At 43.1% G+C, this 17,045-nt stretch overlaps 1 protein-coding gene across 1 annotated transcript in view; it reads right to left on the bottom strand.

Moving 5' to 3' along the window:
- Window positions 1-17,045, bottom strand: part of DNAH8 (dynein axonemal heavy chain 8) — a 577,557-nt gene that overhangs the window by 470,651 nt on the left and 89,861 nt on the right. Inside the window, exons 12-14 of the mRNA XM_074949111.1 lie at window positions 16,811-17,008; window positions 1,624-1,700; window positions 1,159-1,258 (exon numbers count right to left, since the gene is read on the bottom strand). Of these exons, the coding sequence (XP_074805212.1) occupies window positions 1,159-1,258; window positions 1,624-1,700; window positions 16,811-17,008 (375 nt within the window). The remainder of the gene's footprint in view (window positions 1-1,158; window positions 1,259-1,623; window positions 1,701-16,810; window positions 17,009-17,045) is intronic.

The raw sequence follows: 17,045 nt of genomic DNA, 5'->3' as shown, positions 1-17,045 counted from the left end.
TATTACGTCAAAGGGTGGTAATGTATCTGTTCTTTGTGTATTCTGTATAGTGCTGCACTAATCTCTGATTAGTAATCTTTGATTAAATAATTCCAATTGAGCCTGTTATTTGACAATCTTGAGTCATCATTAACTCAGACACAGAACAGTACTAGTAGAAAGCATACACTGATCAAATGGGCACTGATAACAAAAATCTCCTGTGCCCTCTGTACACACCACTTCCCATATTTCTGGTTGCGGGTAGTACTACGCATGCAGTCCATGCTCTCTTTTGTGCCAAAGCAGAGAAGGAGGGAAGTCTTAATCCCTGCATGGCTACATTACAGATAAGTAAAATCTGGCCCTACTTGATCATATTCTATGTTTTCTAGGCTTGGACAAACTAGGGATGGACTTCCCTACCCCCAATTCTCTACTGGGAAGCTCTTTTTGATTCATAAATAGTTTGCCTTAAAACAATCAAATTGCTAACCAGTGACACTAATTTAATAATTATAACCAGTCTGTGTAGTGGATAGTAGTTTACTCAATTAGACACCTACAGCCCGATGCTCATTTGCACTACTTTAGTCATGTAAAGGGGCCAGATGTAAATATAAAGTGGGATGTAAATATAATTAAAGTCCTTCTACACTTTCAGAAGTGGGTATTCACCCACAAAAGCCTATGCTCCAATACGTCTGTTAATCTATAAAGTGACACAGGGCTCTTTACAGAACAGTATAAAGCAGCCTTGTGTAAATGATCGTTCGATTTATAAACATCACTTTATACCTAGGCAAAATATGTTTGACATCTAATGTGATCTTGTGTTTTAATAGCTGATGTGTAAAATCAAGGTATGTTTATTGCTAAATGATTATATATTTTCATTTTGCCAACCTAAGTAATAATAGTATGATGTTTTGGTTTGTTTTAAATTGCAAAATTTTCATGAGGGAGCATTCCCCTAGATGTGCCTAGAAAGGAAAAGTGTGCCCACATTTAGACAGGAAGTTCTCTTCCGTAGGATGCAGGAAGAAGTATAATAAATCAAGACTAATAAAATAGGCTAAAAAATAAACTAGGAACTCTTTAGATTAGAATATATTTAAATATTGGAGATTTTATACTTACACACTATTTCAAATATCTAATTACACAAAAAAGAATTACCTTTTTAGTAGCTTCAAGTTCTGCTACATAATGCTGGAGAATAAGACCAACAGTATGTGCTATTTCCTGCTTAAGACATGGCATATTCAGCTTCTGAAACCTATATTAGATTATAATCAAATATTATTTAAAGGAAAAACACTTTAATTTACTGTGTTTCTGCAGATCTAATAATCTAGGCTGAAACTTTGGGATATATAAAAGTTATATGAGCAATGTGCAAAAACTAGAGTGTGACCAAAAAAAATTGCCCAAAGGATAAGTCCTAGACAAACCTGTCTGAGATTACCATTAAACTAAGAAACAGAGGAATGGTTAAAATATGCTAGAAAACCAGTGTTCATCCATGGGCTTTCAAAGTTTGCACAGTCCATAAAGACACAAATGCATTGTAGTAGACTAGGTCATTCATTTTTAAATTAACATTACTACTTAAAAATATTTTGGAAGCATATTTGCCATTACCTTTGAAGTAGCTGAACTGAATGCTGTGAAGACAAAATTCTTCCAAAACAAGTATTCATAAATGTCTGTATCTGCACCTAAGACAAATATGAATATTTCCAGCTATATTACATTTTATGGATGTGACTAATGACTAATAATTTACATATTTCTGTATTAATTTACTATGGCTTTCCTACATGTTTAATAAGAGTATTTTACAATAAATGTACCTTCTTAATGTAATAAAAAAGCACAGAAAGACCACTATGACAATCTAGAAAGAGAAAACAAGGAAGATCATGACAAGAAATCATTGCTGTTTCTATGTAGTTTCAAATCATATATATTTGCACGTTCAACATATAAATAATTTTCTCTGAATATTTTCTCTGAGTATTTATTGATAGCAGAAATTGTAACAACAGATACTCCAAAGGTGAGTTATTAATAAAATAGTTCTCAACTCCTGTATCCATGCCCCTAATGTGTGACTGGAAGTGCAACATAGGGTCTTCTGGACCCCAGATCCTGAAGATTGCTAAGACTCAAGGGCTACAAAGCCAAGTTTATTAGCAATAACAGCAGCAAAATGAGACATAACCCTTACATCCAAACTGAGCTCCCTTATTAAGCCCATTACTGCAGTACCTATAAGTCTTACATACACCAAAACTCTGGTAACTTTATTATATATCCTGGGGAGGGTATCCAACCTGCCCTGATCTTAAAGAGATGGCACCCTATCAATTAAGGTAATTCTCCTAGCTAGAATTCTAAAGCCATTAAACCCTCCTAAGGACGGGCAGAGCAACACCACTTGCTGTGATAAGCAATAAACCTCTCCAAGTGCTGTGATCACTCAGCCAACATCATACAGGGATATACCCACCTAAATTTCATGAATGCTCTCTAAGCCACTCATGAACTATACAGAGAGAGACACCAGCAAATCCCCCAACCCCCAAGCCTTGTACCCCAGAAATATAACATTTTACGCAGCTCAAGACTTTCTCTTGAACAATGCAAGCTCATTAATTACTTCACCCCTTCATCAAAAGATAGTGAACATGACCAGCCTTCGTAATCTGAGCAGATTCCCCAAGCACTTTAAATAAACTCAATGGTAAGGATAAAACATTAAAATAAGCTTATTAACAACAGAAAGATAGATTTTAAGTGATTATGAGTGCTAGGCATAAAGGACAGAGATGGTTACATGAGAAATAAAAAATAAAAAAAGTTTAGAATTTAGATTGCTATATCAGACTAAGCAAGATTTGAATCAAGCAGTTTTTCTGTGTTCTAAGCAACTCACAGTTAATACACAGGCTGAATTCCCTGCTCAGTCTGGGACCAAACTCCACAGTTCAAAGTCATTTTCTTCCCAGCGTTTTTGTTGCCTTCAGAATAGATGTGGGAGGGGAGAGGTCCTGGCTAATGTTACAGACTCCAATTTATACCCACCAATCCATGCGCATGGAAAGATACTGTCTCAAACATGGAGTCAGAGGTCGTATGTGCTATGTGCCCTGCGGAGACACTGGACCTCCATTGTCTATGTGCTTCAGAAGGGATCCAGTGGGAGAGTAGATTTTCCTTAATGGGCCATCAACCCCTGGCTGGTTAGTCCTAATGTAAATGTGTCTTAGGGATGTTAGTTGCTCCTTTGTTGCCACCAAAAAGGCCACCTATGGGCATGTGACAGAGAGACTGCCGAGACTCATCAAGCCCTCGGATCGCTACCCCTTCCTGCTTCTCCACGTGGGCACCAATGATCCTGCCAAGAATGACCTTGAGCGGATCACTGCAGACTATGTGGCTCTGGGAAGAAGGATAAAGGAGTTTGAGGTGCAAGTGGTGTTCTCATCAATCCTCCCCGTGGAAGGAAAAGGCCTGGGTAGAGACCGTCGAATTGTGGAAGTCAACGAATGGCTACGCAGGTGGTGTCGGAGAGAAGGCTTTGGATTCTTTGACCATGGGATGGTGTTCCAAGAAGGAGTGCTAGGCAGAGACGGGCTCCACCTAACAAAGAGAGGGAAGAGCATCTTCGCAAGCAGGTTGGCTAACCTAGTGAGGAGGGCTTTAAACTAGGTTTGCCGGGGGAAGGAGACCAAAGCCCTGAGGTAAGTGGGGACATGGGATACTGGGAGGAAGCACGAGCAGGAGAGCGCGAAAGGGGAGGGCTCCTGCCTCATACTAAGAAAGCAGGACAAACAGCAGGTTATCTCAAGTGCCTATACACAAATGCAAGAAGCCTGGGAAACAAGCAGGGAGAACTGGAAGTCCTGGAACAGTCAAGGAATTATGATGTGATTGGAATAACAGAGACTTGGTGGGATAACTCACATGACTGGAGTACTGTCATGGATGGATATAAACTGTTCAGGAGGGACAGACAGGGCAGAAAAGGTGGGGGAGTTGCATTGTATGTAAGGGAGCAGTATGACTGCTCAGAGCTCAAGTATGAAACTGCAGAAAAACCTGAGTGTCTCTGGATTAAGTTTAGAAGCGTGAGCAACAAGGGTGATGTCATGGTGGGAGTCTGCTATAGACCACCGGACCAGGGGGATGAGGTGGACAAGGCTTTCTTCCGGCCACTAACAGAAGTTACTAGATCGCAGGCCCTGGTTCTTATGGGAGACTTCAATCACCCTGATATCTGCTGAAACAGCAATACAGCGGTGCACAGACAATCTGGGAAGTTTTTGGAAAGTGCGAGGGACAATTTCCTGGTGCAAGTGCTGGAGGAACCAACTAGGGGCAGAGCTCTTCTTGACCTGCTGCTCACAAACCAGGAAGAATTAGAAGGGGAAGCAAAAGTGGATGGGAATCTGGGAGGCAGTGACCATGAGATGGTCAAGTTCAGGATCCTGACACAGGGAAGAAAGGAGAGCAGCAGAGTATGGACCCTGGAATTCAGAAAAGCAGACTGACTCCCTCAGGGAACTGATGGGCAGGATCCCCTGGGAGAATAACATGAGGGGGAAAGGAGTTCAGGAGAGCTGGCTGTATTTTAAAGAATCCTTATTGAGGTTACAACCATCCCGATGTGAAGAAAGAATAGCAAATATGGCAGGCAAAAAGCTTGGCTTAACAGTGAAATCCTTGCTGATCTTAAACACAAAAAGGAAACTTACAAAGAGTGGAAGATTGGACAAATGACAAGGGAAGAGTATAAAAATATTGCTCGGGCATGCAGGAGTGAAATCAGGAAGGCCAAATCACACCTGGAGTTGCAGCTAGCAAGAGATGTTAAGAGTAAGAAGAAGGGTTTCTTCAGGTATGTTAGCAACAAGAAGAAAGTCAAGGAAAGCGTGGGCCCCTTACTGAATGAGGGAGGCAACCTAGTGACAGAGTGCAAAAAGCTAATGTACTCAATGCTTTTTTTGCCTCTGTCTTCACGAACAAGGTGAGCTCCCAGACTGCTGCACTGGGCAGCACAGCATGGGGAGGAGGTGGAGAAAGAAGTGGTTTGGGACTATTTAGAAAAGCTGGATTAGCACTAGTCCATGGGGCTGGATGCGCTGCATCAGAGAGTGAAAAAGGAGTTGGCGGATGTGATTGCAGAGCCATTGGCCATTATCTTTGAAAACTCATGGCAATCAGGGGAGGTCCCAGACAACTGGAAAAAGGCTAATGTGTAGTGCCCATCTTTAAAAAAGGGAAGGAGGAGGATCCTGGGAACTACAGGCCAGTCAGCCTCACCTCAGTCCCCGGAAAAATCATGGAGCAGGTTCTCAAGGAATCAATTCTGAAGCACTTAGGAGGAGAGGGAAGTGATCAGGAATAGTCAGCATGGATTCACCAAGGGCAAGTCATGCCTGACTAATCTAATTGCCTTCTATGACAAGATAACTGGTTCTGTGGATGAGGGGAAAGCAGTGGACATGTTGTTCCTCGACTTTAGCAAAGCTTTTGACACAGTCTCCCACAGTATTCTTGCCAGTAAGTTAAAGAAGTATGGGCTGGATGAATGGACTATAAAGTGGATAGAAAGCTGGCTAGATTGTTGGGCTCAACGGGTAGTGATCAATGGCTCCATGTCTAGTTGGCAGCCAGTATCAAGTGGAGTGCCCCAAGGGTCGGTCCTGGGCCCGGTTTTGTTCAATATCTTCATTAATGATCTGGAGGATGGTGTGGATTGCACCCTCAGCAAGTTAGCGGATGACACTAAACTGGGAGGAGAGGTAGATAACCTGGAGGGTAGGGATAGGATACAGAGGGACCTAGACAAATTAGAGGATTGGGCCAAAAGAAATCTGATGAGGTTTAACAAGGACAAGTGCAGAGTCCTGCACTTAGGACGGAAGAATCCCATGCACCGCTACAGACTAGGGACCGACTGGCTAAGTGGCAGTTCTTGAGAAAAGGACCTGGGGATTACAGTGGATGAGAAGCTGGATATGAGTCACCAGTGTGCTGTTGTTGCCAAGAAGGCCAATAGCATTTTGGGATGTATAAGTTGGGGCATTGCCAGCAGATCGAGGGACGTGATTGTTCCCCTCTATTCGACATTGGTGAGGCCTCATCTGGAGTACTGTGTCCAGTTTTGGGCCCCACACTACAAGAAGGATGTGGAAAAATTGGAAAGCGTCCAGCAGAGGGCAACAAAAATGACTGGGGGACTGGAACACATGACTTATGAGGAGAGGCTGAGGGAACTGGGATTGTTTAGAAGAGAAGAATGAGGGGGGATTTGATAGCTGCTTTCAACTACCTGAAAGGGGGTTCCAAAGAGGAAGGATCTAGACTGTTCTCCGTGGTAGCAGATGACAGAACGAGGAGTAATGGTCTCAAGTTGCAGTGGGGGATAGGTTGGATATTAGGAGAAACCTTTTCACTAGGAGGGTGGTGAAACACTGGAATGCGCTACCTAGGGAGGTGGTGGAATCTCCTTCCTTAGAAGTTTTTAAGGTCAGGCTTGACAAAGCCTTGGCTGGGATGATTTAGTTGGGGATTGGTCCTGCTTTGAGCAGGGGGTTGGACTAGATGACCTTCTAAGGTCCCTTCGAACCCTGATATTCTATGATTCTATGATCTCAGACTCAAAACATATTTCAGTAACACACAGAGCAAAACTTCATAACTTCACATACAATGGTAACACATTATTCAACAAGATAGCAATGTTCAGCAGATCACGACTTCTCAAATGACAGCTCACAAAGCATAGTGATTGTACATGTCTATTCTACTTCGGTAACTCCCAAGTATTACTTTTTGGTGGGGCTTGGAGTCTACTTAAAAGAGTATTTCAGCTCAGCTTTCCCAAAGTCTGAATCAGCTCTGGAGGCAGTGGTGATGGCATAATGCTTGGCAAAGGTATGTACTAAAGACCAAGTTGCTGCTCTGCAGATGTCCAATATAGGTACATTTCTTAAGAAAGCCACTGAAGGAGCCTGGGTTCTCATGGAATGACTGAAAGCTTACATGGAAGTAAGGTGTAAGCTACCTCATAACCGAAAGATATGCAAGCAGTTATCCAGTTAGAAAGCCTTTGAGCTGATATTGCCTTAATTCTCTCTGCACAGAATACAAATAGCTGAGGTGCGGTTCTAAAGAACTTCATCCCATCTATGTAAAAAGAGATGGCCCATCTGACGTTGTGTGTGTGAAGACTCCTCTCATGCCTATTCATGGCAAATATAGTGTCCATTTTTTAAAAAGGGAAGAAGGAGAATCTGGGAAACTACAGACCGGTCAGCCTCACCTCAGTCCCTGGAAAAATCATGGAATAGGTCCTCAAGGAATCCATTTTGAAACATTCGGAGGAGAGGAAGGTGTCATAAATATAAAGGGAAGGGTAAACCCCTTTAAAATCCCTCCTGGCCAGAGGAAAAATCCTCTCACCTGTAAAGGGTTAAGAAGCTAAAGGTAACCTTGCTGGCACCTGACCAAAATGACCAATGAGGAGACAAGATACTTTCAAAAGCTGGGAGGAGGGAGAAAAACAAAGGGTCTGGGTCCGTCTGTGTGATGCTTTTGCCGGGGACGGAACAGGAATGGAGTCTTAGAACTTAGTAAGTAATCTAGCTAGGTATGTGTTAGATTATGATTTCTTTAAATGGCTGAGAAAATAGCTGTGCTGAATAGAATGAATATTCCTGTCTGTGTGTCTTTTTTGTAACTTAAGGTTTTGCCTAGAGGGATTCTCTATGTTTTGAATCTAATTACCCTGTAAGGTATTTACCATCCTGATTTTACAGAGGTGATTCTTTTTTACTTCTATTAAGTCTTCTTGTAAGGAAACCGAATGCTTTTTCATTGTTCTAAGATCCAAGGGTTTGGGTCTGTGGTCACCTATGCAAATTGGTGAGGATTTTTACCAAACCTTCCCCAGGAAGTGGGGTGTAAGGGTTGGGAGGATTTTGGGGGGAAAGACGTGTCCAAACTATGTTTTCTCAGGAACCCAGATAAAGTTTGGTGGTGGCAGTGGAAGTCCAAGGGCAGAGGGTAAAAAATAGGTTTGTACCTTGGGGAAATTTTAACCTAAACTGGTAAAAGTAAGCTTAGGAGGCTTTCATGCAGGTCCCCACATCTGTACCCTAGAGTTCAGAGTGGGGAAGGAACCTTGACAGAAGGTGATCAGGAACAGTCAATATGGATTCACCAAGGGCAAGTCATGCCTGACCAACCTGATTGCCTTCTGTGATGAGATAACTGGCTCTGTGAATATGGGGAAAGCGGTGGATGTGATATACCTTGACTTAAGCGAACCTTCCGATACGGTCTCCCACAGTATTCTTGCCAGCAAATTAAAAAAGTATGAATTGAATGAATGGACTATAACGTGGATAGGAAGCTGGCTAGATCATCAGACACAACGGGTAGTGTCTAGTTGGCAGCCGATATCAAGCAGAGTGCCCCAGGGGCTGGTTTTGTTCTGGGGCTGGTTTTGTTCATCTTCATTAATTATCTGGATAACGAGATGGATTGCACCCTCAGCAAGTTCGCAGATAGGCTGGAGGGTAGGGATAGGATACAGAGGGACCTAGACAAATTGGAGGATTGGGCCAAAAGAAATCTGATGAGGTTCAACAAGGACAAGTGCAGAGTCCTGCACTTAGGACGGAAGAATCCCATGCACTGCTACAGACTAGGGACCGACTGGCTAAGTGGCAGTTCTTGAGAAAAGGACCTGGGAATTACAGTGGATGAGAAGCTGGATATGAATCAACAGTGTGCCCTTGTTACCAAGAAGGCTATCGGCATATTGGGCTGCATTAGTAGGAGCATTGCCAGCAGATCAAGGGAAGTGATTATTCCCCTCTATTCGGCACTAGTGAGGCTACATCTGGAGTATTGTGTCCAGTTTTGGGCACCACACTACAGAAGGGATGTGGACAAATTGGAGAGAGTCCAGCAGAGGGCAACGAAAATGATTAGGGGGCTGGGGCACATGACTTACGAGGAGAGGCTGAGGGAACTTGGCTTATTTAGTCTGTGGGGAAAAAGGAGTGGGGGGGGATTTGATAGCAGCCTTCAACTAACTGAAGGGGGGTTCCAAAGGGGATGCAGCTAGGCTGTTCTCAGTGGTAGCAGATGACAGAACAAGGAGCAATGGTCTCAAGTTACAGTGGGAGAGGTCTAGGCTGGTTATTAGGAAACACTATTTCACTAGGAGGGTGGTGAAGCACTGGAATGGGTTACCTAGGGAGGTGGTGGAATTTCCATCCTTAGAGGTTTTTAAGGCCTGGCTTGAAAAAAGCCCTGGCTGGGATGATTTAGTTGGGGTTGGTCCTGCTTTGAGCAGGGGTTTGGACTAGATGACCTCCTGAGGTCTCTTCCAACTCTAATCGTCTATGATTCTATGTGTGATTTAGGAAAACAGTTAGGCAGAAGTCTGATTAAGGTGGAAATCAGAAACCACCTGACTTAGGAGTTTTAGTTGTGGTCTCTTTACAAACTATACTGCTAAATGAACCGTGATGGAACTCATAGAAAGGCCTGAAATTTTCAGTTCCAACAAATAATCCAAGACTGTGGAAAGAGACAACTGGATAGGAGAAAATATGGCACTGGTTACACCAACGATTATCTTCTCCATTTCTGAAAGTAAATATGTCTTGTACTTTTCCACAGCTAAAAGGAATCTACAATTTGTACTTCCATTGAACCGGCAGCTTCAAGTCCCAAGAACCTTTGCAAAACCACGCTTATCTTGCAGAATGTTCAGACTGGGGTGAAGCATCTGACCTGCCTCCTGAGACAACAGTCAAGGCTTGATTGGGAGCCACCATGAAGGGCAAAAGGTGAGTCTGATGTGGTGAGGAAACCAAACTTGTCTTGGCTGTGTTGCTGCAATCAAAATTACCTTGGCTTGGTCCTGTCCGATCTTGATATGAACCTTTAAGAGCAATGGAGTTTGAGGATATGCATTAAAAAGACCTTTTGTCAATGCAATGAAGAAAACGTCTCCCAGAGCCTGGGGATCGAGTCCCCCTCTGGAACAGAATTTCCTCCACTTTGTGCCATGGCAAAAAGGTTGACCTCTGGAAATCCCCAAGCTAGGAGTATGTTATTGAAGACTCAGGAGTCCAACTCCCATTTGTAATTTAGAGGGAAGTGTCTGCTGAGGTTGTTTGCCAGGGTGTTTTGTATACCCAAGAGGTAAGCAGTTGAGATGACTATCTGATTGGCTTTGCACCAATTCCCAGTTCTAAAGATTCATCTGCTTTGGTGCAGAGTGAGGGGGGATGTGCTCTGCCCTGACAATTGATATAATATATGCAAACTATGTTGTCTGTCAGGATCTTGATGGCTTTGTTTTTGAGTAGGGAAAGAAAATGAAGCCAAGTATTCTGATCACTCTTAACTCCAATAGATTGATGTTCCTGTTGTGACCATTTGCCCTCGACTGTATGAGGATCCAAAAAACCTGCTCCCCAGCCCAAGTGGGAAGTGTCTGATGTTAACATGACCAAAGGGGGATTCTGGTTGAACTGGAATCCTGCACAAACCTTGGACAGATTACTTCACCACGTGACTGCATTACTCAGGTGACTGCTTTACTCATACAGATACCCATTTGTGCAGATTGTGTTTGTTAGTTACATAAACTGTCCTAAGCCACCCCTGGAAACTTTGAAGGTGCAACCTGCCATTTTATGCCACAAAAACGGAAGTGCCATGCATCCCAGCAGTTACAGACATGTTCTTAACTGGAACTTGAGGACGGAGCTGTACTCTTTGCATAAAGTCCTTTAGAGCCAGAAGGAGGTAAGCTCTACCTATTATCAATATCAGAAATGCTTCTATAAACAGAATTTACTGTGTAGGGGGTAAGATCAAATTCTCAAGATTTACCTGCAGGCCTAGACTTTGACATAGAGAAGTTGTTGTTTGAACTACCTCCTGATATAACCAGCCCCTGGGGAGTGAGTCATCAAGGTAGGGAAAGATAGTTATTCCTAGACAATGGAGGTAAGAGCTACGACCACCATGATTTTTGAGAACACCTTTGGGACTGAAGGGTAGGACCTGATAGTGGTAATGATTGTGATTGAATGTGAAACAAAGAAATCTTTTGTGAGAAGGATGAATTGCTATGTGGATATAGGTTTCAGAGTGGTAGCAGTGTTAGTCTGTATCAGCAAAAACAACAAGGAGTCCTTGTGGCACCTTAGAGACTAACAAATTTATTTGGAGTCTGTATATCCACATCAGCCACACCATTGGGGCTCGTTCATCTGCACCTCTACCAATGTGATATATGCCATCATGTGCCAGCAATACCCCTCTGCCATGTACATTGGCCAAACCGGACTGCCTCTACGTAAAAGAATAAATAGACACAAATCAGACATCAAGAATCATAACATTCAAAAACCAGTAGGAGAACACTTTAATCTCCCTGGACACTCAGACTTAAAAGTGGCAATTCTTCAACGAAGCGGACTCCAACGAGAAACTGCAGAACTGGAATTAATTTGCAAACACCATCAAATTAGGCCTGAATAAAGACTGGGAGTGGATGGGTCACTACAAAAAGTAATTTTCCCTTTCTGCTGATACTCACACCTTCTTCTCAACTGTTGGAAATGGGTGACATCCACCTTGATTGCACTGGCCTTGTTAGCACTACAAAAAAGTAATTTTCCTCATTTGATATTCACCCATTCTTGTCAATTGTTGAGAATAGGCCACTTCCATCTTATTTGAATTAGCCTCGTTAGCACTGACCCCCCCACTCGGTAAGGCAACTCCCATCTTTCCATGTGCTGTAATATTTTTACTGCTTTCTGTATTTTTCACTCCATGCATCTGATGAAGTGGGTTTTAGCCCACAAAAGCTTATGCCCAAATAAATTTGTTAGTCTCTAAGTGCCACAAGGACTGCTTGTTGTTTATGTGGATATACGCATTTTTGATATTCAGGATGGCAAACCAGTCTCTGGATTCAGGGAGGGAATTATAGCTGCTAGGGACACTACCCTGAAATTTAGATGTCTGACATGCTTCTTCGATTGCCTGAAATCTAATATCAGCTTCCAATCCCTGTTTTTCTTGAGTATCAGAAAGCATCTCGAATAGAATCCTTTTCCCCTGTGTTGAAGTGGGACTGGTGTTATGCCTCTTAGACTTAGGAGTAATGAAATCTCCTGTGTCAGCAAATGAATCTGAGGGGGATCCCCAAGGGGGGACAGAGAAGCGGGTTGGAAGGGCAGGATGGAGGTAAACTGGACAATACAACCCAAATTAATGGCCTCCAATGTCCATCTGTCTGATATTATAGCCTCCCATACTTGATGAAAGAGAGAGAGTTATTGCTCACATTGAGGAAGGGGGGGTTGTGCATTGCAGCAGAGAAAACCTGATCATTGGGTGATCTGAATCATCAGAACTGGTGCTTGGACAATGTTAAAGGATGGAATGACAATCTGTTGACAGCTTTTTCTTTGAAAATTTCAGCCTCTTAGCTGGTGGTTCCAGTGGCCTGCGGAAGGTGGAAGAGTGAGTAGGGTAGGATCTTTGTGCCAAATGAGACCTGCTAAACTTATTATTTGCAGGGGTGTATATCCATAAAGATGTAACTGTTGCCATGGAGCCCTTTAGGGTATTAAGCGAGTCGTTTGTGGAATCTGCAAAAAGCTTCTGGCCATCGAATAGTAAATTTTACAGGGATACCAGACAATGGAAAGAAGGAAGCTCATCTCCTCACTACTCTGTTGTAAATAGACCTGGTTGCAGTATCATGTGAAGGCTGCAGTGAAGTTTTTTCCAAGAGCTGACGCTCCTTTATTATGACACAGAACTGTTCTGGATGTTCCTGTAGCAAATGGTCAATAAATGCATTAAACTTCTCATAGTTCAGGTAGTCATATTTTGACATCAGCACCTGGTGATTACCTTTCCTCAACTGTAATGTTGCTAACGAGTAGCTCTTACAACCAAAAACGTCTAGAGGTTTCTGGTCCTTATAAGGGATGGCTTTTTGGGTATGCTGCCTGCCCCTTTCATTGACTGGGGTGACAACAAAATAATTTGGTGCTGGGTGAGAGAATCAAGGCCAGGATTTTTTATCAGCTTGCTTGCATGTATGTGGAGGACATAGGTGGGGTTTACCAGATGGACTAAGCTAGCTCAAGGAGGGATTCAGTAATTTGCAGTGCAACCAGTGCTGAGGAAGAGCTGTGCACCATGCCCAGGAGCTTGCGATGGAAAACCCAGATTTCCTTCAGGGGAATGGGTCATTCCTTCATGGGTCAGCGACCCACTGCATCAGATCCTGTAAATGTTTAAAAGTCATTAGTTAACAATGGCAGAGGTGGTTTTACTGCCTCATCAGGTGACGACAAAGAGATGTTTGTAAGGCGGGTAACCTCCTTGTCCACCCTTGCCTCTTTCTCCTCAAAGGTCTTCTTGGACTCTTAAAGTGGAGTGAAGGGATAATAGTACTGGGGAATGAAGTCTTCTGTGTTCCCTATAGGACTGAGTTGAGGTCTCTCATAATTACTGGCAGTACATTGCCCATAAATCCCAGTAAGGCATGTGGGGAGATATCCAATGTTGGTCATACCAAGTATTAGCAGACAGGGGTCTGGTGTCCTGTCTTTGTTGCAGCCACATTAGGGAATAACAACATCTCCTGGAATAAATTGGAGAGTCTTGAACAGGAAGTTCAGACACTGAGTCGGAATGCTCCTCCACATATTGAATCAGAGGTAATAACCCCTCCTCATGGATAGTAGAAGATGGAGAAGAGGTAGGTCTCACAAAAACATGAGCAGTCAACGACCCTCTTGACCTCAATCCTGAGAGGAGTACTCAGGTCACAAGGACTGGAGATTCAAGCTCATTTGGTATCCTGAGGTCTTTCAGGTACTGGAATTCCTGCAGTACCCAGGAGCACAAAAGAACTTGCTAAAAGCACTGATGATGTTACAGAAGCCATTGTGTGAGGTGCTGATGTTGGTACCAACTGGGTAAAAGATTCCACTGAATCCCTTCTCTTGGTCATAGCAGTCTTTCATACTAAGCCCTTTACCACTGAGGTATGGGACTTAGTTGAAGTCTTAACCTGCTTCACAGTACCCAAAGTGCTCAGAGCCTCACTAGCAATCCTCTCAGGGCCTGAGGTCTCTGGTGACCAGATCTTATTTGATGAGGAAGAGAAAGTTCCCCACCCTGTGCAGTAACTGAGATTCTTCAAGATGGGTGAAGACAGTGGGTGCTCCACTTCAGGTGAATGTGCATCCCTGTGTCTTTGATTGAAGAATTTCAGCAGCAGTGCTCATTTGGGTCGTGCATGTGCTGTCCCCGTCTTGTGCTGTTGTTGGCACCTACCTTGCGTATGTGTCCAGAGCCCCCCCCCCAGTTCCTTCTCTACTGTAGAGTCCAGAAATTGAACTCCAAAGTAGAGGGGAGGTAGGGAGGTAGTGGAGCACCTACAGGGACACTCATTTCGAGGAACCTCAGTTACTGCACAGGGTGAGTAACCCTCTCTTCTTCTTTGAAGAGAGTGTCCCTGTGGGTGCTCCACTTCAGGTGACTGTTGAGCAGTGTCTCTCGTTGGACAGAAGGAGCATCAGCATTGCTTGTGTAAGCGATGATAACACTGTAAGACCTAGCAATGTGTCCAATCTTAAACCCTTGTTTATTGTGGAATGTTTTGTGAACGTGTATGGACATCCAAGTAGCTGCTCTACACGTCCATGATCGGTATGTTGTTTAGGAAGGCTACTGAAGCTGATCGAGATTTGGGAAAATGAGTTCGGATCCCCAGTAGGGGCTGCAGGTCCTTCTGTTGGTAGCAGAGATGCACAGATTAGTGGGTACTGATTTAAACTGCACTGACAGAATCAGTAATGGAGTCAACATCACTGGTGGGTCAAGCCTCTCTTGGGATGTTAACAGGCAACATCAAGCCAAGGCTCATACACTCACCTTAGTACAGTTAGCATCTGAGATGATTTATCTGAGGCACAATAATCCCCAGGGTCCTTTGTGTAGCTCAAGAAGCCCTTCCTGGGTCTTGAAGCTAGAGACTGATCTGAAGTAGTCACAGTTTGGGGCATCTTATGAGAAGGTCCTGGTGAAGGGGAGTGCCTCCTCTTCTCACGGTGGGAAATAGAGAAAGCTGTGGGAGCACTCCTCGCTGGTATAAAGTCAAATCTCAGAACTTGTGAGGGGCCAGCATTAGAAGATGCATGGGGGGACTGCATGAATAGATATGCTGCCCGGGATGTTTGTGTTCTTTTAAGAAAAAAACAGCTAATGCTGCATTTTTCTCTGATGTATCCCTCATCCTGACATAACAGTCAGCGAGTATGTGGGTTGTTTGTTGGCATTGCCACCTGGCTGGAGGGGCAATGTTTAAAGCATGAGGACTTTTGTCTTTTAAAGCCAGTACCTGAGGAGAGGCTGAGGGAGCTGGGATTGTTTAGTCTGCAGAAGAGAAGAATGAGGGGGGATTTGATAGCTGCTTTCAACTACCTGAAAGGGGGTTCCAAAGAGGATGGCTCTAGACTGTTCTCAAAGGTAGCAGATGACAGAACGAGGAGTAATGGTCTCAAGTTGCAATGGGGGAGGTTTAGATTGGATATTAGGAAAAACTTTTTCACTAAGAGGGTGGTGAAACACTGGAATGCGTTACCTAGGGAGGTGGTAGAATCTCCTTCCTTAGAGGTTTAAGGTCAGGCTTGACAAAGCCCTGGCTGGGATGATTTAACTGGGAATTGGTCCTGCTTCGAGCAGGGGGTTGGACTAGATGACCTTCTGGGGTCCCTTCCAACCCTGATATTCTATGATTCTATGATTCTACCAAGCATCTCAGGCCTTGAAAAACCAAGATAGGGACAAAAATGCAAAATGACACAAAACTACTTACTAACTATCCTAATCTAACTACCATTTACCAAATAAAAGATGTGAAAAAGCTCACGGGAAAAACCATAAGCAAAGTGCATGGGGACCTCCAACTCTTAGCCATGGAAGATGAGAAGGAACTGAGGGAAGGTCAGGGCAGCTCCATCCTTTAAACCCACAGCTGAAAACACAGGTAAGCACAGGGTACTATTAGTGAAAGCTCTCCAACTCAAGTGCACGTAATGTTCACATACCTAAGTAGAACAGACATGTGCAATCACTTGAAGAAGAACCTCTCTTTTCTGGCAAGAGATCAACCTAGAAAGAGATCCAACTCTTGCCCATCAGTGGGTGTCAATAATAAGGAATGTTTACAACACCCACATATTTATCTTTATCACAATGTTTGAAATATTTACCTATAGTTAGAATGCTTCCTCAGATACCTTGGTAAATTTAACTACCACAGGGGATAAGTGTGCCGTTTTCAATGGTGTCCACTGTACACAGTATATAGCAAAACTTACATTTGTGAAACATCTTCCCAAAGTGAGAACATAACTCCTATAATATTAATGGGAGCTATGAGTACACAAGATCTGGAAAACAGACACCTATATCATTGACAAAACTGTAGGCAAGTATATTCCTGCAGTTAATAATCTGTAAATAACCATAAGAAAGGCAAGAAATTTAAGGATCAGGTAAATATAAAAGCCTTTGCACAAGTTGTGAAATTTGTTATTATTTTCCTAACAAGCTCTACCATTCACCAAATAAAGCCAAATCATACAGTCCTTTTTCAGTCAAAGCTCCCACTGAAGTCCAAGGGGTTCTGAATATGTAAAAATCATGAGATTATGGCCTTGAATAAGTTACAGATAACAATGTTACTTACCTCTAAACTTTCAATTTTTGTCATGAAGTCTACAAAATCTACATCAAATTCAGTTTTTCGTGGGTCAAGAATATCATATTGTTTCTTTTGAACGCTCTGGTAGATATTTTTGAACTTTATTGCCATAATATCTATCCCTTCAATTGTAGACATACTAAGTGCAGAAAATGTTTGTACTATAGTAATCATCTCTGTAATCTGAAATAAAAAAATATTTTTCACACTCAGATCAAAT

This window comes from Natator depressus, chromosome 3 (assembly GCF_965152275.1).
Source record: "Natator depressus isolate rNatDep1 chromosome 3, rNatDep2.hap1, whole genome shotgun sequence".
Classification (NCBI taxonomy): domain Eukaryota; kingdom Metazoa; phylum Chordata; order Testudines; family Cheloniidae; genus Natator; species Natator depressus.
The sequence above is the reverse complement of the archived record's forward strand: the minus strand, read 5'-3'. Positions and strand labels throughout refer to the sequence as shown.